Source organism: Chaetura pelagica, unplaced genomic scaffold, assembly GCF_000747805.2.
Source record: "Chaetura pelagica isolate M959 unplaced genomic scaffold, ChaPel_1.0 scaffold161, whole genome shotgun sequence".
Lineage (NCBI taxonomy): Eukaryota > Metazoa > Chordata > Aves > Apodiformes > Apodidae > Chaetura > Chaetura pelagica.
Window position 1 is genome coordinate 389,294 of NW_009951965.1, and position 12,754 is coordinate 402,047.

Consider the following 12,754-nt stretch of genomic DNA (forward strand, 5'->3'; position numbering starts at 1 on the left):
CTTTCCCTGCAAAAAATCCTTTTTCAAGTCAGTTGCTGAAAAAGTATCAAGTGACAAACTACAGAGAGCAAACTGAGCATTTGTTTGAGTTCATGCTTATTACAGCAGTGTTCTGGAAAGTGTTTGTGCTTAGGCTTTTAATAAACTCCCTCTAGAGATCAATTACCATGATTTGTCTAGTTACTGTGGATAAGAGGTTTTGGGGGCTTGCTGTTGTTGTTGAAATGTTTTGTTAAACTGAAAGAGGCTTGAATGCTTTTATTTGAGACAAATAAAAGAGAAAGGAAAGCAGAACACAGTATCTCCAAGGAAAACTAATAATTTAAATAATCTTAGTAAAAGGAGTCTGCAACATTACCAGGCCTTGCAGGACAATTTTGCCTGTGTGTTTTAGGCTTGTTCACAGGTAGCCCAGAATGTAGGTCAACAGGAGGAGATGTGTACGAAGGAGGATAAGCACTGATAAGCTAATATTCTTGACAAAGTTTTCTCACTATCAGGGCTCAGTATAATCAAAACCAGTTTAACATTTGAGGAAAAGCACCATGAAATGGAGTAATGGAATTAGCTTTTATGTTTTTCCAGGAACCTAAACCACATTTCCTGTCACAACTGTATAGTATTAACACAAGGCATCTGCTAAATCAGAGCTGCCCTAAAATGTGCACAAATATCATACATCTGGTTTAAATAATTTATTTTTTTTACATTTGTGGCAGAAAACTAAAGCAAGATGCTGCCTCAATCCATCATAAAAAAAAATAAATTATTTGGAATACAGCAAGTTTTCAGCATGGTCTTGCAGACAGATAATATAATTCTATTAATTTAGCAGCCAGGACTGTTACTGCTTGCATTTTTATGTCTTGCTTTCCTTTCATTTTGTATGCCACGGTTGCAGCAATTAGTTTCCAGTCACAGAGGGAACTGAGCAGCTATCTGGAAACATACTTTCCCAGCCTCCTGTCCTTTATAACTGGATGTAGAGAGTTGTTTGTTTTCTGATTTTTTTGAGAAGAAGTGGGGGGGATGAGACAAAAGCTTTCTTTTCTCACATTGTAAGCAGCCTCTGCAGGCTTAAGGCAATGGGCCTGATAGTAAAATGGGATCATCTCAGGGTTATTACTACCCGGGGCACTAATGCCCTACCCAGACATTTTTCCACATTAACACCTGCTCAGAAAACAAAATAAATCTATTGCTGCATTTTTTTATAGATCACTTCAACACGTACCAAGGATGACAGGCTTCTTTGGGAGCCAGACAAGCCTGGAAGTCTGGCACTGAGTTCTGGACTGTGTATCAGGACGATGAGACTCAGAAATTCCTGTGCAATTTCCCTAGCCCTTTCCCAAAGTCCTGTCTGGACGGACTCTGGATAGTATCACAGGTACCAGTGTCTGTGTGTTGCCTGTGCCACGTTTGCCTCATCACTGTGATCAACAGTGGGAGAGGATATCTGAAATCCCATCTGATTACACCAGATGACTTATCAGAGACCTCTAAGACTAGCATAAACTGCACAAATGTAGCTGAAGCTGAGATAACACAGGAGCCCTGACATGGAGATCAGTTCCCTTGCAGAGCAGATAAGCTGGCTTTCTAGCCCTCAACAATTCATTTTATGCTGACACCAACTGTGTCTTCTTCCTCTCATGCCTGTGGTGCCAGTGATGCTTGACTATTTTAGCCTCCACCTTATTCTGTTCCTCCTCCTGAATAGCTCCACCCGTGCCCACAGATCATGCCCTGAAAAAATCCCCTCAGGACTTTACAGAACTTGCTTTTAATGAAAAACTAAATCATACTGGAAAAAAACAGTGTGAAGTGCCTCTCTTCTCCTTTTTTCATTACTGTAACCATGTCTTTTTTTCATCCTTGGTCTATTGTGATCCCTTGGCTGTGTTATATGTAATTTAGAGTTTCTGAGGCTAAAGGACAAAAGTATTAGCTAGTTCCTGTCTGTAGTGCTGTACAGGTTTATATCAGCTGAGCACTGGGATTCGTGTGTGCTAAAAACCCTTTTGCAGACTATTTAAATGACATTTCACATACTGAGGGAGTAACTTGCCTGGTTTGAGCCTGGAATATTTTGGCTGTAAAATAACAATGCTATCCAGAACCCAATAGTGAAAGGAGAATTTTTATAATCTCTCCCTTGGAAGTAGATCTGGAGATATGAAAGCCAAGCTAGGTGTTTTAAGGTCTGCACATCTACCAGGATAAAGAATTTGCAATTAGAGTTAATTAATAACTTTGTTTGTTGGTGGACCAAAACCCAAATCTTACTCACCCAGTTCAGATTGTGAAAAGAAAAAATATCATTTGGAGTTTACTCTCCAATGGGACTAATTATTCTCTATATTTCACCCATCACATTATAATCCTCTTCAGAGGAAAGAAAGAATAAATGTTCTCATTAAGTTCTGAAACAGGCATTTTTTTCCTGACAAGTTGCTCTTCCTCTCTTCCTTTGAAGAGGCTAATATCCAATGATGGAAACTGTAAAGGAAAAAAAAAATTAAAAGGCCTTGTAGAGAATGATTTGCTTGAAATTACATTGTCAAAGAGCTTCTCATAATAATTAAAAAAACCTCAAAGTTTGTGATGGAAACGCTATTGAAACTCCAATCTGCTTACTCACCTGGTGGTATTTTCATGTTCTTACTTCATGAACACACTCCGTGTTTTGTTATTTGTAAGGCTGCCTGGGAGAGCTGGGCTGGTAGCATCGACTCTGTCCTCAAAGACAGAAGTCTCGATTGAGCCAATCAGCCCTGTTCAGCAAATGACTTGAGCGTGATCGCAAGTCCCATTAATTCGAATCATTTTCTGACCTGGAGACTAAAGGGTCCCTCATAGCCACAGAAGGCTTTTGCTCTCATTCTTTGCAGTAGGACCAGATGTTTTGGGTCCAGTGCGAAACTGGAGGAGAATGCCCCCCTCAGTAGCTGTACACACACAGTTCTGATTCCATGGTGAGAGCAGCATGTATTGATGTCCAGAGGAGAACAAACAGACTGCTGGGTGAATGAGAGTTACTTTGGACAGAAAACAGTTTAACACCTCCCAAATAAAATTGTTTTGGTACTATGCCAATTCAAAAGTGAACTCCCTTAAGAAGGTAGACATGGTCAAATGAGGCTCCTGTGGAACATTATGAACCTGGACTTTTCTCTCAGACTAATTTTGTCATTCCTGGAAGCCCATCATAGAAGTGTGCCTGATGAAACACACCTCTTGCTTGCCAGGTGAAGAAAAAGCTTTTCCCTAGTTTGAGAGTGTCTGCTTAAATGAAGAAAAGCAGCTCCACACTTAGCTTTATATATATGAAACAATCTAATTTGGGCCTGTATGATGGTCCTACCTGAACATATGAAAAAAACCACTTCCCTTTCATACCTGAGACAAACTTGTCTTAGCCAGAAAGTAATTCACATAGAAAAGTGTAGTCTGAAGTAGGGAATGGTTATGTACTTCTCCAGGCTTGTTTGCTTACAGAAGTGTTACTAAGGGGCAGAAAATATTATATCCAATTTTGGTGGTATTGTACTTCTAGGCTTATACCAGTTCTAGAAGGGCAGCTGTAAGACTAAGTAGTGCTTCTACCAGTTTGACCAAAGTCCCCTGAACAACATGCCAATGTTTTAAACATGGTTCCCTACCCTGCTGTTGTTGGCTCCTGCTATTTGCTCTCAGCTGCAGGATTTCTCAATAGCTCCTTCTGTTCCCAGCCTTGGATTTTGTCTCTGTGGGTACTAGGTCTGGATCCATAGACTGCTGCCATGCCCTCTGTGAGTTGTTCTGTGTAACAGTTACTGTTATCCATCAAAACTGAAATAATTGCTTTTCCTTTTGATCTACATACTTTTTTTCAGGCTGACTTACTCCCAATCTAATTTTCTAACACAGTTATTATCTAGTGTAAGTAAGGTATTAGAGACTCTGGCACTTTGAGATTCTCTGACTCAGACACTTGAATAGCTACATGGCCAATAACATACTGTCAGCCAACTCCTAAAGCAATGTTAGAAAAAAGCAGTGTTGCACTGGGAAAGTGGCATTATCCTGTCCTTATTTTTTAAACTACACTGTACCTACTCTGTGTGCTGTTCACAAGAAATATGCTGCAGGCCATACCAAAGAAATATGTATCCCACAGCTAAGTCCACATGATTTATTTTTTTTTTTAACACACAAGTTCAGACATGGTTTTCAAGCATGATGAATAGAGAACAATGTTCTGTTTGTGTGGGTGTGTGCACTGTCAAGCAGGCGAGGTTTAAGTGACTGCAGATTTTTGAATGGGAATCAAAAAAGGTCATCTGGAAATGGACAACATTTGCTCCTGCACAATTTGTGACTAAACAGCTGGGATTCACAAAGGACACTAGAAAAAGGTATTAGTAGTAAACAGGATTTTGCTGGTTTTTTTGCAAAGAAAGAGCAATACCAAGAATAAAAATGGTAACAGAGTAGAAAATTATCACTTTGGTGTGTACTTAAGCTGCTTTTAACAGTTATGTTCTTCTTTTTTCTTTTTTTTTGTTCATTTGTTTTGTTCTTGTGTTTTTTTTCCCCACACAGAGCCTCAAAAATTGACTCGTTCTAATGAAAAAAGAAAAGATGCTGATGTTCTACAGTAGAGAAAAGCAAACCAATTTGTTGAAAATTACTGTTGAAAAGTATTTTTCACTAATAGGTCACATTTACCCTCTTGAAACATTGTGCAAATTTTAAAATTCTTCTGAGGCTGTAGAGAATGTTTTTCATCTTTGCAATAATGTTTGGAGGAATCACAGGTAGCAGGCATCTCAGAATGGGAACATAAGTACCCTCCTGAAAGTTTTTACCATAATGTCATACTTCTCCACCTATTTTCTTCCCTCATTCAGAAAATAAAAAAACCAACAACAAACCCAACAAACCAAAACTTGCTTTCAAGCTATAATAACTTAACAATTTCTTCATTTATGCCCTTCAAGAAGGTAAATAACATACTTATAGTTGTCTTATCTGCCTCATTTCTGTTGATTTCCCTCCGTTTCAGCAAATGGACATAAATGAGGGTAGCTATTGATCTGAACAATACTGATGTATTAACATATTTATTCCCTGTAAACATTCATTAGTTAAAAAAGGAACACTTTTCTCAAAGCACTCCCCTGCATACTCTTAAAACACAGTTATCCAAATAGACTACTCCAAGAGCAGCCATCACCCAGGTATTAATAACCCTGTAGCTGAAGGCTTGTTGGCTCTCTAGCTGTTCTCCTAACTTGTCTCAGTTTGGGAAAGCCAATGTGCCTTACAGCATGCCTTGAAAGGATGATACAGCCAGACTATTATTGGCAGTAGTTAGTCTTTGGAGGGGAATCATGGAGTATTATTCTGAGCACAAGACAAAACCTGAAACTCCCAGTCCCGGCTCTATGATTCTCTCCTCTTTGGGTAAATGATTTTATCTCTTCACCTCAGTTTCTTCACCTGTAAAATGGGGATCATATCACTTTGTTTTGCCATGTAATATTACAAGATGTTGGAAAATGAACGCTTGGGAAACATGTTGATGATAAAATATGCATCTTAAGTGTGAGATTGAATGTGAACAGCTCAGAAGAATGGTGTTCTGTACTCTGTTGCAAAGTAATTGGGACAGATCAAATGCTTAAGTCATGCCACAGGACCTACAACTGTGTTTTCAGAGCAATCCACAATAGCATTTCCTTAGAAAAAGCTATATGAAGTGGAAACCAGTGCTCCCCACTGTTTCCTTGTGGTAAGAGTGTTGCAATAGAAGTGGTGAAGAGAGATACTGTTCAGAATATTTTACTCAAAATGTGCACAGAGTGTTTCAGCTGAAAACTGGCAACTCAGTGGAGAGTCGCAGTGGGTATGCAGTTGCTTCTGAGTGTAGGTCAGCAAGAGTCTTACAGCTCAAGTGTCTTTTCTTTGTGTTGCAAAGTAGCCATAGATCAGGTGGCAGCAAGTCTGGAGCAGAACAACAACAACAACAAATAATAAATGGAACTAGAAGACAGAGTTTTCTCAAAGGCCACACTTCAAAGCAAAAAGCAGCTTGAAACATGAGTAGAATGGAAGACTTCTCTTTTTTAGCCTTGTTCTCTTTGCATGGGCTGCAGCTCTGACTGAGGAGGCCAGCTGATTGAGGTCTGTTTTCTGACCCTTCTAGAAACTCCCTTCTGGAGAAAAGGGTGTGAGCAGTCAGTTGGATGGTGGGCTAGTTCCAAAGAAGGACCTGCAACTAAAACAGAAATTAAGTATACTGGTGCTACCTAGCTGAACACTACCACTTAAAACCACTTAATGCCAATCGTGCTGAAATGCTCTAGCATTTCCCTGTTTGACCAGAAATATCTCCAGGCACCTAGAACTCTGCTTTATTTCTTGTGCAGACTCCCTGTGTTTCAGGGGGTTCAGTGTAAAACTTGTAGGGCATCTCTGAGTTCAGTGATGGTTTCTCTGCACTCTCCAGGGGCTGCTAGGAGTATACTTGTCCCAGCAGCCAGAACAGGTCCTACTCTCCCCACCCTCAAGGCAGCCATCACCACATTCTAATTAAAACACAAATGGCTTGGCCTCTTTTGCACGAGGTAAAGCTCAGAACAAACCTCCGGATGTGAGAGTGACAGATCCTGTAATCTCTTCAGCCTCAGAGTTTCCACCTGCTTCTCTAACAGAACTCAGCTCATTAAAATCGATGTGCTGGTGTCTTGGTTTAGTCGTCAGGGCAAACAGAAAACCAGAGATCAGTATTTCTCTCTTTGACTCCCCTCTACCCTCCCAGGGGAATACAAGAAGGGTATAAGGAAGAGAGACTTTAGGGTTGAAAGTTAAAACTAGAACAGGTTTACTGGAACAAGGAAGGGATAGTAACACGTGATGAGGAACAAATATATGCAAAACCTGATCTTGATGACAGCAGATATAAGTGTCCAGAGGTCCCTTGTAGCAGGGCCAACTCAAGAAAAAGGGTTCACAGCTCTTCCCAGCACCCGGTGGATTTGGATCCTGCAGAGCACATGGTAAGCTGACAAAAAAGCAGGAGCCTCTCTCCAAGACCTCTGAGAGCAATAAAGCAGCAAGGAATAATGGAGCAGGAAGAGGGCAGAATTTCAGTCCTTCTGGCTTTTTATAGAGGATGGCAGGAAATGGGAGGGAATAGTCACCCCTCTCTGTTCTGACTCCAATGATCCCTCAGGGTCCTAAACATCTTCTTTCTAGGTCCCCATATTGGTACCATAAAATCATCCTGGGCCCCCTCAAACCATAAGAGGTGGGGAAGAGAGCTCTCTGCTTTTCCACGGGAGGGCTATCACCTGACAAAAAAAAGGAATGCAAGATACCTGGGGCCAAAAAGATTAAAAAGTGCAAGTGTGGTGCTGTACTTAGTATCTGGGACATTAACATGAGAAAGGATTTTTCTGGTTTTCAGTTTTCCATACAATTGTCTTTGTTTTTTTGCACTAAGTCTCCATTGACTCCATTGTCTAAACCACTGTCCAGAGATGGTGGCTCTCAGTTGTCTCCTTCAGGCAGCTTTGAGGATTAATATATCTTGTAGGACTTGCATTGTTTGCACAGGCTGGTCCTTCCTCCATTCATTTTCCATGTCAAGGTGGCATTTTAAAGAGGTGAATCCTCTTCTCATTTAGGCAGGAAGATCATGGCAGTTCCTGGTAGATGTGAGGTTGGAACACTATTCCAAATCTACAGTAGTCAATGAAGACATTGAGAACTGAAAGCAGCACCTTGTCCGGAGGCAGCAATTTGATGTATTTGCAAATCACACTGCGGTTATAAGCCACAGCTGGCAGTGACCCACTTTTTATTGTACACAATGTTACTCAGTTGATTTGTGCTAGTCACAGAGCAAAATTTTGGCATTTCAAATAGGTGTAAATATTTATGAGTTAAACACAATTTTTACTAATATTTTAGCACCATTATATGAAGAGATTATCTGCAAAGGGTGAGATGTTCCTGGCATTTTGCAGAGGCACCAAGAGAGCTTTTGAATTATTTTTTTGTATTGAATGGCATCAATTAAAGAACAATCTAAAAAAAATCCTTCAAGTATGGCAGAGCACTTCTTATCATTTATGGCCTGTTATATAAACACAGAAGCAAAATAGAAGATGCATCCTGAAGTCAGTTTTTTTATGACTTGGAAGCCCATCCTGGAGTTCTACCCTGTATTCAAGGGAAGGGGAAGCATAAAACAGAGACAAATTTGGGGGAAGTCAATGCACAAAGCAAGAAAGCTTCTCAGATAGAACGTACAAAAGCATTTGTTTTCTGAACTACTCTTAGAGGAGGGCTCTTCCTGACTAATACTATAATGTTAGCTTAGTCCTCAAGATGTCACCCATGTACTCAGGTAGGAAACCAGCTGTAAGCTTTTTATTTACAATACAGTGTGGAGGCAGGAGCAGCCTGATGGAAGTGTGCATATGTGTAAAGGTAAAGGGACCCTGCATAAGGCCTCAAATGCAACAGGTAGCCAAGGAGCATGTGTGACTGTGGCCATGAGTATACTTTCATTTACTTTAGTATTTAGTGACTTTTTAATGTCTGTGTTGTGGTAGAGTTTAGAAGGAACACTTGGCAATTAAGGCATTGATTAGGAGGACAGAGTCATGGAACAAAAAGCCCCTGAAGAGAGGGCAGCCTAAATAATAAGGGAAATACTGACATTGCTCAGGAAGCTAAAATGCAGCAAGACCTGTTCATAAAAGAGATCAGAGTGTATACAATCCACTTAGAAATGTTTGTAAGAAATAGTATTTCTACTAGAAAGCTGACATAAAAGACTTCTATTTCTCCTTGATAGCTATGAAGGAGGAGCTTCTGAGTCCTCTGCCTGGTTCTCCCTGGATAGGGCTACATTTGCCCTGCTTGTGATGTTGTGAACAGTCAGCTCCATTGAGTCCTCTAAGTTTCACAGACCTTAAAAAGACAAAAGAAGAATAGTCTGCCAAATAGAAATAATCAACCTGGAATGTATCTGTCACAAAGATATAGCAAACAACAGGAAGTAGGGGATAAATCAATAAAATACAGGTCCTTGTGGTAGGTGAAATGATCCTTTACTGTCTGTTCATACAGCAAAGCAATGTGAAAAGATGCAGAGTTTAGAAAATTTGCTCAGTTTGCAGTGTGAGAGAGTATTCTGTCTGAATATTTCTTGTCAATTATCATGTAGTAATCTGAGATGTATTTTTTTGCTACATTTATTCCATTCATTGAACTGATTAAAAAGTCAATGTTTCCAGGAATATAGTTATGGATTAAATATAGATGTGCACGGATAGGAGTAATTTCTTATGCCACTGGAAAAGATGTGTATAATGTAATACAAGAGAATGAGATTTGCATCTGATTTACAACCTCAATATAAATTTAAAACACCTTTTGGATCACTTGTATTTTGTCAGCTACTTGCCCTGTTGGAGGTCAGGTGGGAGTCTTGCCATCATTTTTAGTAGTGTAAATTGAGTAAACTGGCTGTGATCTGGCCTTCTTTTCTGAAATCCAATCCACTATTACTTAAAAATGGTAAGACAAGTAATACCTGTAGCACGGATTTTCCGAAAAATCTCTTTTCTCTCGTTTGGATTGGACCATCCGTTCTTCCCAAGCATGACTGAGATACTGAAACACTGAGGTGTTTCAATACTCCAGTAGTGGATTATCTGCTTTCTCACTAGGAATCACGGGATATTTTCATATGATGGCTAAGGTATGTACAAATTTACTCACCACCACCTTAACTCCCATTTTTTACACTGAAAGCTAGACAACTTCTAAGGAATATTGTGGGCAAAAGAATTTTTAAAAGCCTCTGTGTTTAATACCTGACTACTTAGAAACTAAGACTCAAGAATGATTAATTAGGACTCAGGCAGGATCAAGGTAGCACAGTTGAATCTCACCCCAGCTACAGTAACCATAGACAAGTGGACTCTATACCCATGGTGAGAGTAAGGCTGTATAACTTTGCTTACATTACTGCTTTTGCTGAAAGAAAGGATGGGTAATCAAAACTTGCACATTGTCTCCTTAGAGTCCACAACTCTGTGCCTGAGATCTCCAGAGGTGGGGGGTGGCTCACATTAACCTCGGTTGCATCATATTTAAGTTGGCTATTGGAAGACTCACTTGGCTCTCTTTGTAAATGCCACACCTTTTATATTTCTGTGTCTCCCTATTTTAGTACTGCTGTTTAGCTAAGTGGAGATTTCTTGTCATACTTGCAATTTCCTCTAAATATACATAGTTCATCCTCCTGTCTGCTGCTGGACTTCTAACCTGCAGACTCTCAGTGGGTGCTGATTGTGTCTTATCATTCAGATGTTGCAGGCAGAGGGGAATTACTATGTGATTTCCAGAGGGTGAATAACAAGAGGTTTGGTTCAATGCTATGAGTTATCAACCTATGAGGGAAAGCTCTAGGGCACTGCTTGCAATTCCCAGGGGGACTTTATAGTCAGAAAAACAGTAAGAAGCCCTATGCTTTAGCCTGCCTGACTTTACTGCTGGATTCCTAAATACCCATTTTGGTTTCTTAACCACATGTGAAACAAATGACAAGTTGAAAAAGCCAGTTTCCTCAAAAACGTGAGCTTCAGTTTACTTTCCCAGTGGCAAAATACCTCAGTTTCCCACCTCACTGCCTTTTACGCCTCCACCCTGCTTCATCCCTCTGGCGAGGATGAGGCCCTAGGAACGAAGAGTTCTGTAATGAGCTCACCTCAGAAGAACTTGCACAGAAAGGCAACAGCCTCCTGCAACTCTGTCCTTGATTCTGGAATTGTTTGCTTTCGTTCTTGATGACGACATCTATAACTGACCACATAGGAAAGGAAGACTGTCACCAAACAGCATTTGAACTTTACAGTCAAAACCCAACACTTTCACCTCAGGTGCTATACCAACTTCAGAAAAGATAGAAATAAAAAAGGGGGGCTTGAACATCTGCTAGAGATGGACTTCCTCCTAGTGACGCTCGAACTGATCTGCAAGAGGCTGGCATGGCACCCTCCACAGTTCACCAAGGATGTGGTGGGGACTGTGTGCCTTCTTGTGGGCTCCTGAAGATGGATGTGGACCTCTTTGGCAAGTTGTTGCCTCCGCACTCTGTAGCCATTCTGGAGGAGACAGAGTGGTGCAAGCCTGCAAGCAGAAATGATGCTTTGCATTTGTCCCAGAGGAACATTCCTACCCCCACAAATCATCATTCTGCCCCAATGTGGATTGCTGCTTTTCACCTCAGAGAAACCTGACGCACATGTACTCAGCATCAAAACCGCTTTCTTACCAAAGGCTGGATGCCTTGAGAAGGCTGCTGGGCCTGTGCAGCTGCTGGGACACACAGCAAGAGATGTTTAAAAACCCTTACCTCCTTGCTAACAAATGAGAAGGGGGGCTTTCTGCTGCTGCTTTTTCAGGATTTTTGCTCTTAGGCTCCTCCTCTGCCTGTCAGCAACTATAGCAGCAGCAGGACTCCCTTTTTATTCATGCCCTCAAGAATGGTGAGGACCATGTCGATGCATCACCAATGTTCAGCAGCTTAGTTTACAGCTGGTCTTGCAAAGTCGTTGAGATTCTTGTCACGTTTTACAATACACAATTATTTGATTAAGGGGGGGAGAAATAATCTAATGTAGAAGGCTGGGTAGTGAGATCTTCCAGCTGGGACCATTGTCAAAGTTGGTCAGTGTTCCCTTTGTGGAAGGATAGCTACTTAGCTGGTCACAGAGGATTCCTGTGCTCCTGAAGGTTGCCACGTAACTAATGTCAAAGATGTAATTTTCAGTATACTCTGCTGTAAAAGCTGTAACTTGTGACATCTTTTCCCCTTTTGAAGCTGCAGCACGGCTCCTGCTTGTGTACTGTTTGTGTTATGCAGCCACCTAGAGGGCCTGCTGACTGTACAGACTTCATGCTGGTGACCAGAAACTACAACACCGCAGGAAAATACAAGCTCTGCTGACCCTTAGTGGCTATAACTCGCTACAGTGCTGTGGGGATGTTTTACAAACTCAGGAGTGCCGATCTAGTGCAGTTATGCAGGTGGCGATGTATTTTGTTTAGGAGAAAATACTGACTCACCTGCTGAGGGCAAAAACTGGAGAAGGGCTGTCGGCAGAGAAGTGTATCAGGAGAGAATGTACTTCGCCTTGAGGTTTTATGGCAGTTCCACAGAGCAAATGCAGTACCTTACACCTAGGGGCTATCAAAATTGACTCTATAAACTGAAGATGAGTCATTGTCTGACAAAGGCAGCTGGGAAGCAAAATGGGAAGCAAAAGGCAAAATTATTAGAGACCACCACAGCTCTGACAGACAGATGTGATTCTTGGAGACACCAGGAGATGCATGTCCGGTTCAGACAGGGAAGAGTTAATTCCCCGTACTGGTGAGATTTCACCCGAGTGTCAGACACAAGCCTGGCTTTCAAAAATCGGGAGACAGGGATTTGAATACGCAACGAAAGCCTCAGGAGAACTGAACCCTCATCTTACAGGAGGACCTTAAAGATCCAGCAAGACAACATCCACAAAAGGATATGAAACGTTTCCCTCGTTAAAAACTGACACCGCTGATGTCAACAACCGAGAAGGACAAAAGCCACACGCCGCAGGATGAGATGAGCGTGAACCCCTCAAACCTTTGAGCTGGAAAAGTCAGTGTGTTCCTACCACCACGAGCAGCGCGGTTCCACCAGCCG

The 12,754-nt window shown here is 41.2% G+C and overlaps 1 protein-coding gene across 1 annotated transcript in view; it reads left to right on the top strand.

Annotated features, from left to right (window-relative positions):
• Nucleotides 1–8,382: 8,382 nt before the first annotated feature.
• HHAT (hedgehog acyltransferase) overlaps nt 8,383–12,754 on the top strand; it is a 167,489-nt gene continuing 163,117 nt past the window's right edge. The window contains exon 1 of the mRNA XM_010001005.1: nt 8,383–8,401. Coding sequence (XP_009999307.1) covers nt 8,383–8,401 — 19 coding nt within the window. The remainder of the gene's footprint in view (nt 8,402–12,754) is intronic.